Source organism: Gymnoscopelus microlampas, assembly GCF_963454915.1.
Source record: "Gymnoscopelus microlampas genome assembly, chromosome: 6".
NCBI lineage: Eukaryota > Metazoa > Chordata > Actinopteri > Myctophiformes > Myctophidae > Gymnoscopelus > Gymnoscopelus microlampas.
The window spans coordinates 37,950,903-37,971,929 of NC_139943.1; the positions used below are offsets into that span (position 1 = coordinate 37,950,903).

Here is a 21,027-nt window from a genome sequence, read left to right on the forward strand (position 1 = left end):
ACTATAAAACCATGAATTATAGGTGCATGGCAATGTTGCTGCCACACTGTCTCACACACGTGCATCCAGGTGATGAAGCCCGGCCTGCATTAGAATTTTTTATGTTTTCAGAAAGTACAGGCCATGTCCCTACGCCTGCGCACTGGCAGAGAAAGTCCTCTTTTTGCCATCCATGGTGTGGTGAGTAATTCAGCCATAATCCGCCTTTCTCCTCTCCCTCTTCTTTCCCTCTCTTCTCCCCCTCTCCCGTGGTTCCATTCATATTCTAATCACAGCTTTCCCTTCTCCAGCTCTCAGGCACTCCATCAGAGCCCTCCCAGCCCCAGGCTTTGCACTTTTACTTCCCCCCCCTTTGTGACTATTCCCTCTTCTCAGAGGCACACCAAAATAAGGTTGCCACAACGAAAGGCAGAGATGAGGGAGTGAGAATTATCTCCAGAAAAAGTTCACACTTGGCAATCTCTGGAAGTTTGAGTTAGCTCGCTGAACATATGCACGTACGAGTCGCGAAGATAACAAATGTGTACTGTCGATATATGATCGAGGTATGGGATTTTACGGGCAGTGAAGAGACAGGTCTAACATTACAAGTGTTTTATGGGCTCAGACTAGGATTTAGAATTACAAGGGATGGTAATAGTAGTGGTTCTGTGTGTATTTGGAGCTGGGGGGTGTATAAAAACGTATTAAATGCTATAATGGAAGACGGGGAGGCCACAGTGCTAGGATTGCGTAGATCTAAGCCTCTTCTTTTTTTTTCTTTGGGAGGGAGCTTTTCTTATTCAAAACAGCCCCACAAAAGACTTCCAGTGAGCCTTGCCACATCCCCATCTGACTTGGTCCCATTCATCAGCCTTCCAAGCCTATCAATGACATGTCCCCATCAGGGCTCCTATAAAATCAGCCCCTTTCCCATGAAACATCAGCAAACATTTTGACGGGTCTGGCTTTCCCCCCGCTGGATTTCTGGAGTCTCTAACCCCCCACCCCCTCCTCCTCCTCTCCTCCTTCCACCCTCTATCCCACCTCCCCCTCTCCACCACCACCAACACCACCCCTCTCTCGGCGGACCTCAGATCCTCCTCAACATCTCGTGCGAACGGCCAGTGGTCACGGAGAAACGGAGCCGGACACGGGGAGACCCACCGAGGAGGGGGGAAACGTGCACTAAGCCATTTTCTCGGAGGGAGCCGGTGTCGTTGATGGGAAGAGGATGCATTGTGGGCTACTGGAGGAGCCTGATATGGATTCTACAGGTTAGTCCTGATGTTCTCGTCCCATCGCTTTGCCTTGCCTGGATGTGTTGAGCAAATCGGCCACTGTTCTGGATCACTGTAGATACTTCCACTGCTGGAGCCCTGGACGTCTCAAACTTTCTCTGTAGCCACTCAGACAGTGCGTCTGAGTGTCTGATGCTTTGGCCTTTATTCCACTCGTTCGGTCTGAGTTTAGGTTATTCATTCAGGACTTTGTTTTTAGTTCTAACAACTGACATGGAGGAGAGTGTTATGGAGGTGTAATACCACAAATTCATGTCCTGAAAAAAAGCATCATGGAATGTAGTGAAATAGTCCAAGCATTTGCTTGGCCTGATTGCCATTGGCTTTCTTCAAGCATTCTATACAATTTCCACAATTAATCTCTTTAAATTCCACCATTGTCAGTGGGGGAAAAATAATTATTGCGTGCCTTTACGTTTTATGCACCTGCTCCCTGTAAACCACTTTGTCAGGTAAGCTGAACTTTTCAACAACCATTAAAAAGTTAAATTAAAATATATTGCCATTTTATATGTGCTTGGTAAGAATTTTTGGGCCTTTTTTACCACAAGGTAGTTGAAAATAGTGAATGCTTTGCTTTTTATCTTTTAGGAAATGATATAAATAGGAAAAAGTTTTAGAATTACGATTGAACTCCAATTCAATATTAAACTTAAGGATACTGAGCATCATAATCTACTTTGTAGTCCAGTTTGCAAGTGCATTAATAAATGAGCTAACATCCATTTCACCTGTTGATCATATTTAATCCAATTATTTACATCCCCAGCTTATCTGTGCCTGTGGCAAATTATTCCACCCAGCATTTGAGCTATTGTGGATAGCTTTTCTTTAGTCGACTAACTATATAATAACCGAGTGGTTTAACTTCTCTTTTTTTGCGCATAAGCAGTAGAGTGGACCAATAGACTTAACACAAAGTTTGCAAATATATGAAGATTACAGATGTCAAAAACATTTTTTTGTAGACAAAAAGTGAGGGACGTCATTTTAGTAGTAGGCTGTAAAGCATTTTGTTTTTAAATAGAATTGGCTTATTTCATTTCCTAAAAATAATATTTTTAATATTTAAAATAGGTTAAAATAGTTAGATAACATTATGTAATAATGTATTATAATATAGTAAATAAGACATTTTCATTTCCTAAAACAGACTATGACTAAACAGCCTGTTACTATGGAGCCATGGGATACTAATGGCATTCTGACCTATTCTATGCACACGTGCCACAGATCTAGGTGTAGAATCTTCATCTAGTGCAAAGTTCCAAGTCCCTAAAACTTTTGAATATCTGTGACCCCCCCCCCCCCCTTCATGCTAAACCCCCTTTTTGACTGGATGTAACAGGTTGCCTTGCCAACAGGATGTGCTGCCAATGGCTGCTTTAGGGATTGTTGTCAATTCCTATGCGGAAAATACAGATTTGCACGACTTAGGGGAAACATTACATCAGTGTTTCTGATGAAAATATGTGAAGTAATTAAATGCTTTTACTTATGCACTGTACTTAAAGATCTCTGAGATACTACATTTTCATGTTGAGGTTTTAGAAAATACTTTATGCCCCGCTACATTTCAAGGCTAATCTTTAGATTGCATCCCAGTTATTATGGGGGGAAAGGGTTTTATATGAGATAAGATGGTGTCAGAAAAAGGCGATATGCAGCTTTGAGCCCGAAGAGGAATACATTATAAAGAATGTATCTGTTAGATTAAGCCCAACCTACTGCATAAAGATTAATCTATTCTAGATACTAAATTTCTACTTATTTTGATATGCAATTGCATATGAATTCACAAGTCACACACTTTAATTTAGGAAATACATTCAATTGAGAACTTTAACAAAACACTTTTCCATAAGGGTTTATCTTTTCTACATTCATTTCCAAATGAATGCAGTGGTGAACTACCAATTTTCTTTCTCAGAAAGGACACCAGTTGAGCAATTTTTAAGTAGAAATTTAAACAGGACAATAGCCTTGATGAGCCTCCATGAGGCTGGTCCAGCGATGTGCACAAGCTCCATTGGGTGAATGTGTGTGCGCTTGTAGCCCACCCACCTCCCACCCCCCTGGAACAATGCAGGATTCCTGCCGTTTTGGTGAAAACATCAAAAAAAGAACCATAGCTCTACTAGTGCCCACATCATTGATAGTTGTCAACTTGCCCAGTCAAATTAATGACGTTTAAGATATCCCGTGCTCTGAATGATTTGCACAGCTTAATGGAAAAAAGCACCAACTGAACAAATGACCGTGTTTCAAAAGTGACACCTGTTGCATTGTCAATACAAAGTCACTACAAAAACGTATACAATACAGCTATAACATGTTGTATACCTAATACAGAATTCATGATTCTCACTATTATAACCAAATATATTTGTCCATATTAATTTGAATTTAAATTAAAATGCAACATGGTGTAATTTATGTTTTGAATTGTATTAAATGGTGGCGTGTTTCATAATTAATTTCGAAGTAGCTTTTGCACTCTTTGACTTGTGGCCTATCGTTTCTTTTATAGAGAGCTGGATTGAAAGATGCCTTAATGAGAGTGAGAGTAAACGTTATTCCAGTCACACCTCCCTGGGGAATATGTCCATTGATGAAAGTAAGCCAGATTAGTATTCCTCAGCATCATCGTGGTTTTTCAATAGGAATGTTGTAAATTGTGGCTTTGAAAAACATTCCTTACTGTTCAGTAATTTATACTATTGGCACCTTAAGGCGTGAAAGGCTGTAAATGTCATTAAACCATGATGTGCAGGCATTATAGTGCTTACAGTGATAACATGTCCTTCAAATATAAACAAATTAATTAATGCCAAAATACATATCTGTGGTCCCTTACTTTGCCTTGGTTTGAAACCAGTATGTTTTGTGGGTTATAGATGAAGAAAAAGAAAATAACAGAGCTTCTAAATCGCATTCGACACCGGCTACTCTGCAGTGGTGAGTCCTTTTGAATTTTATTTTGTAGTTATGTATATTTTACCATTCAGTCTTCTGTATAAATAATAATCAACTGATATATGTGATGAAAAACAATGCAAAACACCAGTCATCTAGACCTAATCTTTTTTTAATGTTTTAACTCACAAGTTTGCCAATGGTCAAAGTCTGAAAAAAATAAGAAGGCCTTTTCATGTCAATTACTTTGCGATCAATAAAATAAAATAAATACAAATTCAGATTTCTAATAGAAATTGGCAACTATACACAGTAAAATCCACAAAGTTGTTTAACTCTAGGAGTGTACAAATATGACCAAGTGTATCTGAAGGGTCCATTTTGTTATTTGTACACTCATAGTTGAGTACACACTCAGGATTTTACAGTATAGCCTTTGCATGTTGGTAGCTTGATGCGTAAAACCTGCCTTTGTGACTTTAAGACACTTTATATCCTGTCGGATACTATCTATGTGGATAGTTGTTTGTGACACTCCAGAATTCTGAACAGTCAGTTATGTTACAGTTTTGGTCAGACACAGCAGTAACGTCTTTTTTTACGAAGACATTCCAGTTGGTTTTCATGCTGGTTTGATTTCAAACCAGTTCGTCATTCCAAATGGATTGAAGTCTTATTAAACAATTAAAGAATATTAAAATAATTATAATGTTAATAATTCAATATAATTGATCTTAGTGTAAGAATTTACCCCACATTAATGTTAAATACAAAAATGTTCGGGGGGTTTTCAATAAGAATATGTTGGGGATATATTGGCGGAAATATACAAGTAGCAGAAAAACACATTTTTTAAATATGTATCTTTTTACCTTATTCAAGTTATTATCTCCAATAATCTAGCTGTATACACAAAATAATTGTAATTATAATCAGTAATAGTAGTCAAAACTGGTAAAAGTGGTGTTTTCTTGGGTCCAGTTTGATGTAAACAGTTCTGTGCTGCACAGATGTCAAATATACTTGAATCCACTTAGATCTGTACACTTCTGGTACTGACATTTGATTATTCTTTGGTTTGTCTTAAATGATGAAGACATACTTGATCAAATCCCATTTTTATTTATCACAGCATATCTCACAGTTAGAACGTGAAACTTGAGTTGTCATAACTATGCTCATTGAACTAAATTGTATCCCTCATACATGCATGTGGTCTGTCGCTTTCCCACAACATTTCGTAAAATAAATGTATGTGTAACGTTGCCATGTTATTAACAGGAGTGTCATAATGAACCCTGACTTACAATGGCTTTGAATTAAGTCAGTGTTACCCAAACACAGGGTTGCGACCCATCTTGGGTCGTGGACCCGTTTTTGTGTAATGCAAATACATTTCCTGGTTTTGTTTTGTTTTTACCTTTCCTGCAAAAAAATAATCAAATTATTTTTGTAATAAATTTTGGTATTTTTCAAAAATTAAATAAATATAGATAAATACAATTTCAAAACTGTCTCTGAAAGTTTCAGAATATTTTAAAAACATCGAATTCACAAGATACGATGCATTGCGGGCTTGTAGATCGGCAATTCTTTGCAATACGGCTTAACTGGTTTAATTCATATTGTATTTTTGTATGTTTGCGTCCCGGAAAGACACCAAATTAATTTTTTGGGGTCGCGAGTTGAAAAGGTCTGGGAACCCCTTAGTGGGACCCCACTATCATTACAGGAGCATGTTTTTGGTTTCTGATAACATTTCTTCGGTACCTACAGGCTCGAGGACAACTATGAGATTGCTGAGGGTGTGTGTATCCCCCGAAGTGCCCTCTACATGCACTACCTCGACTTCAGTGAGAAGCAAGAATCACTGCCTGTGAACGCTGCCAGCTTTGGAAAGGTACGATTCCAACTTCATTTCAGAGCAGATTGTTAAACATTGTGTGACAAATAAAAATGATCCATGGGGTGATTATATGAAATGTGACAAGACATGACACGGTGTCTAAAAGAGCAAGTTGAAGCCTCGCCTATACACAGTGATTCTGAAACATTTCAAGGACCCCCAAATGAAAATCGTTGAATGAATAAATGAATGCCCTTGATCATACTACAGTGTCAAACAAAAGTATCAAAAGTAGCAGATTCACAAGCTCGAAACGTGACACGAAGCGATGTGTTTTGAGCTTGTAGAGCTGCTACTTTTGAATTTGAATCCTGAAAAGTAACAGTTTTGAACAGTTTTCCACCCGACAGAGACGATATGTATTCCCATCTGAAAAGATTTTGAGCCAGGAACCCCCATAAGAGAACTTTTTAAAATTATGTTCTACAGTTGTTTGTTTGATTGATTGATTTTTCAAAATGTTTCAGGTTATAAGTGGTTAAACTGTTCCTCATTTTGCTGGGGACCCACTAGAACACCCTCAAGGATCCCTGGGGGTCCCCGAACCCCACTTTGAGAACCACTAACCGATTCAATATCTGATACCATTTTAGAATACTATACTGTATGTTGTATTAAGATACTTCGTAGCCATTGTTTTCATCGATTCCAACACGCTTCTCAAGTTCAACTCAAAAGAAAAATAGAAACATACTGTAGGCCTACTCAACATTATGTTTAGTGTAGACGAAAGGCCTTCAGATGACATTTCTTTTCTACTCTGCATTAGTGATTCAACATGCGATGAGGCAAAATAGACTAGACCACGGAAGCAATCAAGGCATGTTTTTAATCTGCAAATTGTGTTTCTATCTACACATCTGTACACTGAACGCCTGAGAAAACCATGAATCCAAGCAAAATGACCACAGACCATCAGCGGAAATAGATCGTAACCACAGGCTGAGGGAATAATATCAGGGTAATAATGACACCGAACCCTGTAGCCAAAATGTCTAAAAAGCTGTTTTTCTCATGCCATAAAAGTAAATGTCAACTGTTGATATCCGCTTGAGGAGATAAAGCAAGGAGTGAAGTTCTGTGGCTGCTTCTCCTGAAACCCACTGAACACCATGCCTCAGTTCCCACAACCCTGGAGAAGTCCCTCAACCTACCTACCCCCAACCGCCCCTATGCCCTGGACCCTAGCCCCAACCCCCAACCCCCAACCCTCAGCTCAGCCCCCACGCACCCCTCCCCTCCAGAGCTCCTGTCGGAAGATATTGAAAAAGAGAAGGGGCCTGGATTAATGTGTAATTAAAGGAAATTTGGAAGGGTGAGATGTTGCGGAATGTTAGATCAGTGGCTGGAGCAGTGTGGGGTGTCCTTTAGGAAGGCTTCATTGATTCAGGACAAAAAAACGAGCGAGGGCCTGGGCTGCCTCCCTGTCTGCTCATTTATCAAGCAGGGTCTGACAGAAACTTCACAGCGTGGCCCCTTTTTTCATCCCACACAATGGAGAGCTACACTGTTTGCTAAAGTTTCTGCACCGGGAGTTGGACCAAGGAGCCGATCTCTCAGACAAAAAGAGAGGAAAGGAAGAAGGGGGGAGTGGAAGAAAGAGATGGAGGGAGGGTTTGGGGGGACGGAGGCTTGGAGAGATGTTTGATATACGAAAAAAGAAAGAAAAAAGTAATGCCCCTGAACTTGTCATAAACGGATGGCTCTCAAAGACCTCCCAGGGGATATAGTTATGGGAATTTCACACTGCAAGTTATTACGCAGAGCAGTCTATACTTTATTAACTAACATATTAGATTGTATTGATTCTGTATTGATTGATTCCGAAACCATAAGTAAAATAAACCATTTGAAATGTCTTGCATGCCGTTTCATTTCCCTCCTCATTGAGTGAATTAAATAGTCAGGTGGATAAGATGGGATTTGGCCTCTTTTTCACTCCGTAAAATTAAATGTCAATTGATGAATCCATATTCAACTCAGTAGTTACCCATTAAGATAAAACACACCAACACCTTTTCCTCTCCCAAATTACACAGATCATCAGACAGCAGTTTCCACAACTGACGACCCGAAGACTGGGAACTAGGGGCCAGTCAAAGTAAGTTATCCACTTGTTCTCTGGCTAAGAAAATGGCTAGTTATTCAAATGAACCAGACCATAATGTATTATTAATAAAAGGAAATAGTACGTTATAATCAGTCAGGTGGTCTGTATGTTCTGCTTGAATCAGCTTCTGGACAGGAGTGAAGGCTTATCTCTCCCAAACAAGCACTAACGCAGAATTTACGTATTCCACTTCACATAAAATGTTCTGAGCAAACTGTATGCTCATCTTTATAATGTAGTTCTGTCGACTCACATTTAAAACCCTGTTTTCATTTATGCATCTGTAACTTTGAGAGTGTATGAATGTGAGCGCAGACTGCAGAGTATACATTTTGTATACTCTCAGAGTTAAAACGGCACTTACTTTTTACTGTGTAGGGGCGTGTAAACGGTCTTGTGCGTGTTGACTATAGATGGCCCGTATTCCCCAGGTACCACTACTACGGCATTGCGGTGAAGGAGAGCTCTCAGTATTATGATGTGATGTACTCCAGAAAGGGTGCGGCGTGGGTGAACGAGACGGGGAAGAAAGAGGTCACCAAGCAGACAGTAGCGTATTCACCACGCTCCAAACTGGGGACGCTCCTGCCAGACTTTCCAAATGTCAAAGACCTAAATTTGCCCGCCAGCCTGCCCGAAGAGAAGGTAAACAGGACTTTTAAAAGTCCGTCCACATCGCCCTCCCTCTCCCCTGCCATGTTAGCATCGCTGCCTGTGCCCCCTCTGGCTCCAGCCTATTATCTGTCCCAGGCCCTTCCCTGGGCTCGGGTTTAGAGAAGGACCTTGAGGATTTATATGCTGGCTCCTCACTAACTCTTAATCTTTTGGGGAGATAATAAGATCCAGCAATGGACAAAGGACAGGCACTAGCTGTCCGGCTTTAAAAGGGGGGCCATGATTTCAAATGGTTTGTGTGTTGGTGATGTCTAAAGCTTGTTTTATATAACATGGCTTCCAGTCTGGACCTGTAACAGGTATTTATTGGTGTGCATGCCTTGCTCAAGATTTATTCTCTTGTTTTTGTATCCTGCCTTTGAGAGCCCCAGAAGAGACAAAGCTGTTGCGTTTGTGCTGTATTTAGATTAATTCTCTGTTCTCGCCCACAGGTGTCAACCTTCATCATGATGTATAGAACACACTGTCAAAGGATACTAGATACAGTCATACGTGCCAACTTCGATGAGGCAAGTTTTCTTTTTTTCTCTGCTGGACTGTTATTTTCTTTATTTTCTTTGCCAACTTCTACAGTATCATTTTCCATTTTCTCAACATACAGTATAATCCCAAGTGATTTTTTGAAAGTTCCCACTGTATGTACTGTAGTTAAAGTAACAATTCTAAATGTCATTATATGAGAACAAACATTTTGCGCCTACGTGTGTGTGTGTGTGTGTGTGTGTGTGTGTGTGTGCGCACAGAAGCACTGAAAAGAAACACACATTTAATGTCATTGTAATCATCTGGGTTTACCTGTCAAAAAGGCTGCTGTGAAAAGGGTCGACTGAATATTCTGACGTGTGTGTTGTGTCTATAGGTCCAAAGTTTCCTGCTGCACTTCTGGCAGGGCATGCCGCCACACATGCTCCCTGTGCTAGGCTACGCCACCGTGGTTAACATCGTAGGGGTCTGTGACTCCATCCTCTACAAGGCTATTTCTGGAGTGCTCATGCCCACCGTCCTGCAAGCACTGCCTGATAGGTGAGCATGCATGTCCCACATTTATCTTGCATGTGATCGTTCCAGACACTGGTGTGACCATAATCTTTCAAATTGTCAAATATTACATGTTTTTATTACATGACTTGAAGAGAGTCTGTGTGTGGGAACTGATCAGAAGGATCAGCAGATGTCTCTCTTTTTTGTCTTGCTTTGGTGCTGTTAAATGTTAAATGTTATAGTTTGTGTTTGTGTTTTGTTCAAAATATTATACAATGTAACTATTCTTCATCTATGTGATGCTATATAATACTGCAACACAACTGACAAAAAAAGGATCAGCAGAGTAAATAAGAACTAAGACTTACGAGGACTGACTGTTTATATTAGAATGTGTGGCTCAAGTGTATTATTTTGCCCCCCCCCCATCCAGTTTAACTCAGGTTATCCGGAAATTTGCCAAACAGCTTGACGAGTGGTTAAAGGTTGCACTTCATGACCTACCTGAAAACTTAAGGAATATCAAGTTTGAATGTAAGTGGCTGCATTATAAAAAATATATATTTTTAAAGATTATTCAGATCTAAGAGGAAATCTTTGAGAATGAGAATTGTAGAGTAAAGCCTGTTTTGTTCTTCCTTCTGTTTCCCAGTATCCAGAAGATTTTCACAGATTCTAAAGCGGCAAACATCGTTAAACCATCTATGTCAGGTGCCTATCATTCTGTGAATGTAATAAAAATCCACATGAACCGACATCACTGATAAGGGACATGGGTGTATTAGGGTAGGTAATATTGTCTCTGTTGACCCCTCAGGCGTCACGCACTGTGATCCACAACGCTGACATCACATTCCAAATGCTAGAGGACTGGAGGAACGTGGACTTGAACAGCATCACTAAGCAGACTCTATACACTATGGAAGACTCAAAAGATGAACACAGACGCCTTATTATCCACCGTAAGTAGACGAAGAGGCGTGTGTGTGTGTGTGTGTGTGTGTGTGTGTGTGTGTGTGTGTGTGTGTGTGTGTGTGTGTGTGTGTGTGTGTGTGTGTGTGTGTGTGTGTGTGTGTGTGTGTGTGTGTGTGTGTGTGTGTGTGTGTGTGTGTGTGTGTGTACAATCTGTGTGTATCCGATCCTTATTCCACTCACTCCTGGGTGTACACACACATCCACCTTTATATACGTACCCCTGTGAAATAAAGTGCAATCTATATATATATATATGTGTATTAAAACAATTATACATAAGCAAATAGCAATTACATAACCCATAGCACTTAAATAACACACCATGGTAGAAGTCATTCCCACGACCACGAAAGTCAACCCCTTAATGATGGAGACTAAAGGTTAAACAAGTTGACTCTTCTCTGAAAACACCCTGCCGAGCATCCCCATTTCATTCTGGTGTCACCCCTCAGAAATGTCCCACATGGGGTCATATAGGTCACAGAAATAGAGGGGCGGGTTCCATGAATAGTGTCCATTTCAGACCTCGCCGTTTTCATATCGTTAGCAATTAGTGCTTTTGGTTTCATCTCGCCGCATGTAGTTGAGTCTTTTCAAGAGATGTGGTAAAAAATCCAACATGTTTGTTGTGAAGCTCACCTTCTCCATCCTGTCACAGTGTATCAGGAGTTTGACCGTCTGCTGGAGGAGCAGTCTCCCATTGAAGCCTACATCGAGTGGCTAGACGCTATGGTGGACCACTGCGTAGTCAAGGTCAGCTGATATATTGCACTTTTACTTTAGCGCTAGGTATACTCTTGGTTGCTTGTTTTAGAAGAGAATGCACTTAATGCTTCTGGTGATTAGTAGTTTCGTTCCCACCTATGTTGAATGCACTTATTGTAAGTCGCTTTGGATAAAAGCGTCTGCTAAATGACTGTAATGTAATGTAATGTCAGGATTAAAATATTGTATTTTTTTCCCCACACAAATTTGGGATTGGGCTGATCTCTCCCAATCATCCTTGATTATATCTTATTTAGTTGATGTATTTCAAGAGAAACCTGTGAAAGTTTCACTAACTTTTTTTCAAAGTAACTCTGAATGTAACTTATGTCTGTACACCAATGCACTGAATACATCCTACCCGACCTTTTTTTTTTTACACAGAGCCACTTACGCTGCAATCCTCTTAGTTAATGATGTCTTCAAGGCTCCCATTTGCGGCCATTATGTGCCAGATATGGGCTTGTAAAATTTGGTTGCCCTGGCAACGTCTTGGACTCACCAGACAATAGTTCAATAGGAAGGCGTGTCCCCAGGGGCAAATTAAATAGTTGACTTGTTGACATGTTTTTCGTTCCTGAGGGTTAAGCCCCAATACGGACCTGGGGGTTAATTCTACCCCGGCATCCCTACCCTTCCCCCCTTTTCACATGGAAATGCTCTCTTTAGGTGGCAGGGAAGAGGCCCGGGTGCCTGAAGAAGGTGGCCCAACAGTTCCTGCTGATGTGGTCATGTTTTGGTACCAGAGTCATACGGGATATGACCCTCCACAGTGCACCCAGCTTTGGTGAGTGGCCAACAGCCTTCGTCTGACTGTCACGTGATCCATGCAGTTCTATTCCCTTCCAACAAAAGGAAGACACACATTTGACAATCCTAAGACGTGAATATAATGTGACTTTGCCGATGTGTCAAGTGTATACAGGGAGTTTAACAGCCCTGTGTGGGCTTCTGTGTCTCAGACCTAAAATAAGGAGGCATGATGGGTAAAATGGCTCCCTTGCCGCTGGCCCCGGGTCTTTACTTTACTAGCTTGGTTTGAAGGAGTTAGAGGCTGTAAAAAGAGAGAAAGGAAAAAATGGCTTCCCTTCCCCCTGCCTCTCTCCTTTGGCCCTGTCTGTGAATATCAAAGACACAGCTGGTTCCAGTGTTTTGATAAAGCAGGTCTGTGTGCAACAACAGCTAATTAACAAAGGCCACCCTCCCCTTGTCCCCGACGCGTTTGCCCGTCTTTCCATTTTATGACCACGCAGTATTGCGCTTCGCTCTCTGAATGGCCATCAGTGTTTATTATGCACGCGGTGGCAGTAATGGCCAGCACAATGTCACGATTGTTTGGGGCTTCCTTCTATGCCACGGTCGCATCCTCCATGCAACCCCAGGGGTCAGCTGTCATATTTTTGGCACTAACTCTGGAAACAACCCTGCCTTCCTCTTTTTGAGCTACATGCAGCCATCCACAGTCATCTGGAGGATATGATTTCATCAAGCAGATGGTGTAGGAGATGCTTCAAACTTGATCAGGCCATTTATGTCCTTAAGGCCAGCCTGTAAATGTTTGAACCCGAATCATAGACAAGGGGTTATTTTTCACACTGAAAAGCCACACTGTGAGTGTCGCTACCAATTCAACTTATCCCCATATAACATAAACAGCTTATTTTGACAAATCAGATTTGATTATTGATCCTGACTCACTCCTAATAGTTAGCATGGGTAAATGCAGAGCATGAGTTCCAAGTATGTATACCCCAACAAGAACAACTAAACAAGACCGATACAGGTCCAGTGGGCACCTCAACGTTAAATTGGCAGATGTTTCCAAAATGTAGGAAAAAAAGAAAGAATAAATAAATGTATGCTTAGAAAAATGGTGGGAAATAATGTAAAGTATACATGATTTGAACATGCACGGTACATCATTACCAGGCCTAAATTTACGCTTCAACTTCTTGCATAAGCCCAAAATTACTGGATATCACAGATTTTGTACCAATTTGTAGAAATATTGGGCCTTAAATGTAATTAAAATAACATATGTATTTGGCCCTTTATTTATAAAATAAATGTAAAATCAAATATAGAATAAATATATATATATATATTTTTAAATGTTGCCCAGTGTTCTCAGGGTAACTGTGCCAGTTACCAACAGGAATAAGGCAGCTAGCTGCCAAAACATTGGCCTTGTCTTTTAATGATTGAATAAACTTTGCATTCGAGTGTGTGGTGGTATTTGTTGTGACTTAAAAGTCCTAGCATAAGCTTGGAGAACAATCATGGTATGGTAGCGTGACACAGCATGTTCTTAAGTTTACTAAGCACATGCAGAGAGAATATACTGTACATTTCCAAAGGTGTAATCTGCATGATTCCACAGCTTAAGAATGATTAAGTATAGTTACAAGATTATGTACGGATACTAGGATGGTCAAGCCTCAAATGGAGCATTGCGATAGTTAAGGCAGGCAAGGAAGTCGAGCTGGCCCCATGCTCATACACTGTCCAATCACATACGGCCATGATCCTAATATTTCAGTCTGCGCTGTCTATTTAAGCAGAGCGACATTCACACATTTAAATCTTCACTGTCACAGCCATTGCAGGTTCATATGTATTGTATCATGTTCTTCTTTCGTTTCTGCCCTATGAGGGGCTCATGTGTCTATTATCATGCCATTATCATGTAATAACTGCATATCTTTAGGCTCTGCTTCAGGGGGGTTTGTGATCTCAGAGTCTGTGTCATGCGCAGATTATTTTGGAGCATCATGGGAGCAGAGCTACACTTCCAAATACAATGCCTGTCTGACAACAGTATTCTTCTTAAATCAGACATCCTCCATACATCATCCACATAATAATTGAGGACACGCGTGTATGTTTGCATGTTAGGATCCTTCCACCTGATCCATCTGATGTTTGATGACTACGTACTTTACCTGCTGGAGTCGCTGCACTGTCAGGAGAGAGCCAACGAGCTCATGAGGGCCATGAAGGGAGAAGGAAGCACAGGTGAGAACTTTACAACAGTGTTTTTTAATTTCATGGACACCCAGTTTGTTATGCATTAGGCCACGGACCCCCATAACTCTGAGAGTGTACAAAGTTACGGGTCCATTTGGTTCCTAACTACCAATAAGTTAGCTGAGACCCTCTCAAGGATCCCTGGGGGGGGTTTCCCGGACCCCACTTTGAGAAACACTGCTTTACAAGACCTTTGATAACCTGCCAACATTAACACTGTACTTTACTGTACTGTACTGTACCAACTAACTATCTCTACAATATACACTGTAAAATCCATTACGTTAAAGGGGTGGAAGTGATATTTTCTTGGTTAAAATAAGTGTTTAATACATTTATACGTACTGAACATTACTGTTTGTACAGTAATAAGGGTCTCCCCGCCTTTCCAGGTCTTTAGTAAATAGAAAATATGTTTTCAGGTCGGGATACCAATTGTATCCAATCAAGAGAGAACATATACAGGATAAACAAGTGAAATTGGAAGTGATGAAATGAAAAATATGATCAGATAAACTTGGAACTGGAAAACTATACAATTGAAAGTGATAAATCCTCCACACACACACATTTTTGTATGTTGGCACTGCTATTGTATCCTACTGGCTCACCTACCAGTGAGCCACTGGGAGGACGTAGACTCGCCAGCCTGTAGGAGTATGTGCAGTGACAAATACCACCCTCCCCGCCCGGCTTCCCCCCCCCCGAACCAATTGTGTTAGTATAGACAAAGCCTGATGCACTGCGGTGGATTCCAACCCACAGCTACTTTACCACTGCATCACCTGAGTGCCCCGGTCGACTCGGCTCTTATTTGAATCAACTCACAGTATGTAAACGTTCTTGGTTTCTCACTTTTAGCAGAGCGAGAAGAGGAGATTACGCTGACAGAAACCACGCCCACCTCCTCGTCCCCGGGTCCCTACTCTCCAGCTAGGTCTGTCCACTCAGTGGGTGTCCCCGCTGTCATCTCCCCCATAGCGGCCCAGTCCCCTGAGTACACCGGAGCCGCCACCACTGCCACCACCACCACCACCACAGGTGAGACACAAACAAGTCCGCCAGGCCACACAGTTTAGCACATGCAAGCAACTGTACATTCTCTGAACATCGATGATTTTACTGTGTAAAGGGCCTGCCAGACCAAGCACTATAAATGTAGATGTTTTAAAAATTGATCTAACTCAAGTGGACGGCAGAGTCCACATCACAACTATAGCGACGATAGTGGTGAACAATATTATAGTACTTGGTGTGGAAGGCCCTTAACCTCATTTTCTAAATAATTTTGAAAATAGACGATCTGCAATCTCACAACACGTCGTACCATGGCGAGTTGTGAGCTTGCAGAGCAGCTATATTCTGAGAAAGAATAAAAATGCACAAAGAATTTTGTAATCCACCATAATTTCATAACAGTTAGAGCACCTATGTTGCCCCTTTGACAACAGCGTTTGTCTCTGTGTGTATATGTGTGTACCAGGGGCTGTTCAATCATATACATGGTCCCTCACATACACAGTGACAACATCAGGTGGCTCCCCTCCAGAAGGTGGACAGCAGCTGGCCTGCATGCGCAGCGGTGCCCCCGTGCCCCCTCCGTCTTCTGCTCATCGATTGCCAGTCTATGCCCACAGGGAAGAGCACGGGTGAGATTACATAATGGAAGAAAAACTTTTGCTTAATTTTCAGACCAAATGTTATTTTGTTTATCGTGACTTTTAAGTTCACTTTCAGTTATTTGTGATACGTATTATAATTACATATTATATTATATTATATTATATTATATTATATTATATTATATTATATTATATTATATTATATTATATTATATTATATTATGTTATATGAACATTTCACCTTTTTTCAACATTATCTCTCTATATCGGTCCTCATAAATGCTCCCTATGGGATGGTATCATTTCTGTCTACACACTCCTTTCTATTTACACATGTCTCAGAGGTAGACTGTGGATAGTTCAAAAATGTTTTTTGGCGATGACATCTTCAGTGGTGATTTCAAACAAGATTTCGGAACTTTTTGTTGTTGTTGTTGTTGTTGATGCAATAACAATGGCTCATATTTCAGCAGGCTAACTTGGCTGTAGTTTCCATTAGTTTAGAACACCAATGTGTCACTGGTAGGCAAATTTCCAAACTTTCCACAGCCCACCTCCGGGACACAGATTATGTAGACAGAAATGGTACCATGTCATACAGAGCATTAGTGCGGACCAATTATATGAAGATAAGGTTGAAAATAAGTGAAGTGTTTTAAGTATTAAGTTTAAATGTATTTTGACCTAATCTTTCTTCCTGTTGATTTGAATTTTAGATACACTGGTAGCTACAACTATGGCAGCTATGCCAACCAGCATTCCCATTCTATCCAGAGCCAGTATCCCAGTCTGACCCATGAATCAAACCTCCCTTCCCCCCTCCACTACTCTGCCTATCACCGCTCATCTGCACAGGTCAGTCCCACCAGCCCCAGCGCTGTTAACAAACAATATGCGTGTGAGCAGTAATTTTGCCAGAATATACTGTCATTACATTAACCACCTTCAACCTGGCATCCCTATTTTGGGCATGTCACTATAGGCATTTTTTTTTTAAATATATATATATATTTTTGTTTTACATTTTTCATCATGAGCCTGTAGGTTTATTTTCCCTATTTTTTAAATGGCTTGGTACACTCTCAGCGACGCTTTTAATGTGTAGTTATCCTTAATGTTCAGACATGTTCTTTTTTATATTGCAACCATTATGTTCACTACCCATTGCAAAAGATCTCTACTACTACTAAATCTCAACAAACTCAACTTGTGCTCCTTTTTTAACACTAAAGAAGTGTTCATTTGCCTCCGAGGGTGTCAAATGGTCCCAATTTTGCAGTTTGTGGGCGGGCTGGAAAACGACAGCCAGTTCATGGGTCAATCAGATTGCCAGTTTAAACATCTGCACCATCGTCCCTGAATAATGAAAAGATGTCCTGAAGAGTCAAAGATGATGAGAAAATGGACAGTGTATTAGTAGGCTATCAGGGACAACGCGGCCGTGTGATGCTGATGCCTGAACTCGTAGACTTAGTCATGTAGCGGGTGGTGTGAGTTGACCCTTCTGATGGTAATTTCCTGTCAAGGGTACTCTAGTCTCTCTCGCCATTATATTGGGCAGAGATCAGCTGAGCCTCAGCCGTCTCAAAGTTTCTAAAGCCCCCGAATCGCCCCTTTCCACACAGTAAAATCCTCCGTGTTCTTTCAGCCACGAGGAGTGTACAAATGGAACCAAATGGACCCATACGGGTCCATTTGGTTCCATTTGTACACTCCTCGGAGCTGAATGGAACACGGAGGATTTTACTGTGCACACAGCGGAAGCAGACAGTGAAAGGTGGCTTGGCCCAGGCCCAGGGGAGGCATTGCTCTGTAACTCCCCTTCCCAGAACTCAATAGTCACTTCATCTGTTTGAGCCAGTGGCAATGGGCTGGGGCAAGGGGGCGTTTATTAAAATATTGTTATTCAATGGTCCCTTTTCTGCGCGTGAACAAGAGGTCGCTGAGCCCTGACCCATGGTGACAGTCTTTTTCCATGCCACGGTCGCTCATAATACAACCGGCTGTTGTGTGTTTATATTTAGTGAGATAAGGGAAAGGGTCTTTACTTCCACTATTTCACCCTGGTCAGAGCTTAAATCAGGCACAATGCCTGTGCTTTGTTTTTGTGTCTCTCACAAAGTTGAGGATGGAGCTGAAAACGAACGGCGCACTTTGTTGGCTCGCCAACTGTCCAAAATATTTTGTAAGAGAAGCACATTTAGCCAGGACTGTTTGTAGTCAGTTTCCACGGGCAACAAAAATAATACTGGAAAACCACTTATGCCAGTCCAGCTGTTAGCTGATTACCCGAAAATAAATGTGTGTCTTTTCTGTGGTTGAACTTGTGTGTGGAACTTTATTAAAGTGCAGATTAATTAAAGTCTTTTGTTTTTTTTAAGACTAGTGTTAGGTGGGGGGGTTTTGCTTTTAGTTTTAGAAGTAGGCTACAGTGTAGAGAGAAAGGAAATTGTTCAGCTGGAATCAAACCAGGGACGTTGCAGTTATACTCTTATTTGTAGTAGAACTTTGTTTATCTGACTTCCCACAGGACTGGAGTATTTTAAAAATATAAGTTCTGTTTAAAAAAAGAGGAAACATGCAATGGCAGTTATCCCAAAAGTACTTGTAGTTTAATTTATAACAAGAACATTCATGATATATGCTGTTGGCACATTTTGCTCATGAAAGCCTTTTGATATCCAGGTTGAGCTCCCAATTACTTAGTGGCTGTGTGGTTCACATTACCCAGAATATATTTTTCTGCTTCACCTATGCATTTTGTCTCTTCACCAGTACCCGCTAAGCAGCCAGATGTCTCGAGTGGATCCTTGCTTTATGGGCAACACTCCTCGGTTGCATTCCACGCCTGTCGCCACCCGGTGGCCGGATGTCTCACCAGTTAACAGCTGTTACACCAGCCCCCCTATGCACTCGTCCCGATACACCTCCTCTGGGGACATGTACGGGGAGTACATGCTAGGACCACGAAGGAACTCAGAGTATGAGCACTCACAACATTTCCCTGGATTTGCATATATCAACGGAGAAGCCACTGCCACCACAGGGTGGGCTAAATAGCCAACGACTTCTGGAGAACTTCTCTGGACACAGTGGACAACCGTGCACAGCACACGCTACAAGCCTGCCAAAACAGTGGATGCAAACCTTCCCTAAGTTCCCAGTGGCACACAATCAAGTGCAACAGAAAAAGGATATGGTGAAGAGAACCAATGAAAGGTTATTGGAATCACGGTGTGGAGGCTCTGACTACTGTAATTGGCACATCACATCAATCATGCAAATGTTTGTGGTGTACTTTACTTAGGGATTTGATGTAAGTTCTTCAACAAATTCTGTTTTCAGTGTTGGAAGAAAAAACATACTTCAAATCATATAGGTTTTCAAAAGTGGCAGCAGAATCATTGGAAGAGTGCAATTCTCCTGCCAAGCTGTGCCTTTGTTTCTTTTTTTAGGAATGTACTCCTTTTTCTGTAACTGCCCCCTTGTCAGTCTCTTAAATGAGCACACTCTCCTCCCACCCACACTGTCAGTAATATGTGCAACTGCTTGCGTTGTAAGCCCTTACTGACGTCAGTACTGCTATTCTCTCTCGGTCAATGTTGCACGACTCATTGTTATGAGCTTTGTGTGTCTCTCACATATGGTGTAGCAGAAGAGTTTCAACAAGACCTTGACATCAGAGGGTAGGTATATGTAACCTTATAACTAGTCAAATTGGCTTGTCATCTTCTCATGGTTTTTATTGAGTGTTGTGACATAGTACTGTATGTATTTCCTGTAACTTTGTAACATGGTGTATCCTTTATCTTCTATGTTACAATCGATATTTTGCTTTCTGTTTTGTACGGTTAGTAAAGAAAACATTAACTTAGGTTTGTGTATTTTATAATGCATTCAAAGCTACTGAGGACCTAATATATATACCCTGTGGGTATATATAGAAAGGGAAGAGTATCAAAGTGTACAGTAACATACATGGACTAGTCACTTTTTCTGTAAATAAAAGCACTGGAAAATGTCTGTTGTGGTTAAACTGTTACAGTTTAAGATGACAGTTTATGTATGTGGAATTATTTGTTGCCACATAAATAATTTTAAAATCTAAATGAAAAATCGCATATTGTCATTTGTTCTCTCTTGTGTCTGTGCTTGTGTGTCAAAACATACTGTAGATGTAGATCACTGTTTTGTTTTTCCCCAGTGAATATACTTCTGATTTTATCTACTTGAGTGTATTGCAAGTGTGTTTGGTACAAGTACATCTTACTGATTAATGTGATTATATGAATATTTATCATATTACATTTAATCTACAAAAACACATTGACTGCTGTGACAGTTATGTGGCTGAAACAATCATTTCTTTATTTTCTTTTTTCTTCTCCATTTATTTGGAGAATATTCAAAAATACCCAAATTCTCTTTCACTGCAAATGCCTGTGAAGTGTGTGTGTGTGTGTGTGTGTGTGTGTGTGTGTGTGTGTGTGTGTGTGTGTGTGTGTGTGTGTGTGTGTGTGTGTGTGTGTGTGTGTGTGTGTGTGTGTGTGTGTGTGTGTGTGTGTGTGTGTGTGTGTGTGTGTGTGTGTGTGTGTGTGTGTGTGTGTGCGCGTGTGTGTGTGCGTGAACATGGTGCGGAAATAACAATATTTCTATAGAAAGAAGCCCTGCTGGGTTCATGCATCTTTCCCATAACCTTTGACCTCTGACTCCTGCCAAGGGTTTTATTGGAGCATATAACCTGTGCGTTATCCGTATTGGGGGATGGAC

General features: G+C 41.0%; 1 protein-coding gene across 1 annotated transcript; it reads left to right on the forward strand.

Moving 5' to 3' along the window:
* Positions 1 to 1,127: 1,127 nt before the first annotated feature.
* rfx4 (regulatory factor X, 4) lies at positions 1,128 to 19,317 on the forward strand (the record flags this gene model as incomplete). Its single annotated transcript, XM_084059259.1, has 18 exons — positions 1,128 to 1,256; positions 3,811 to 3,897; positions 4,178 to 4,238; positions 5,973 to 6,096; positions 8,142 to 8,203; positions 8,644 to 8,857; positions 9,319 to 9,396; positions 9,747 to 9,910; positions 10,302 to 10,402; positions 10,521 to 10,579; positions 10,686 to 10,830; positions 11,502 to 11,596; positions 12,278 to 12,395; positions 14,504 to 14,623; positions 15,497 to 15,676; positions 16,119 to 16,284; positions 16,974 to 17,112; positions 19,033 to 19,317. Exons 1-18 carry the CDS (start codon positions 1,214 to 1,216, stop codon positions 19,315 to 19,317), a joined length of 2,241 nt encoding a protein of 746 aa, XP_083915385.1. The 5' UTR covers positions 1,128 to 1,213.
* Between the last annotated feature and the right edge of the window lie 1,710 nt (positions 19,318 to 21,027).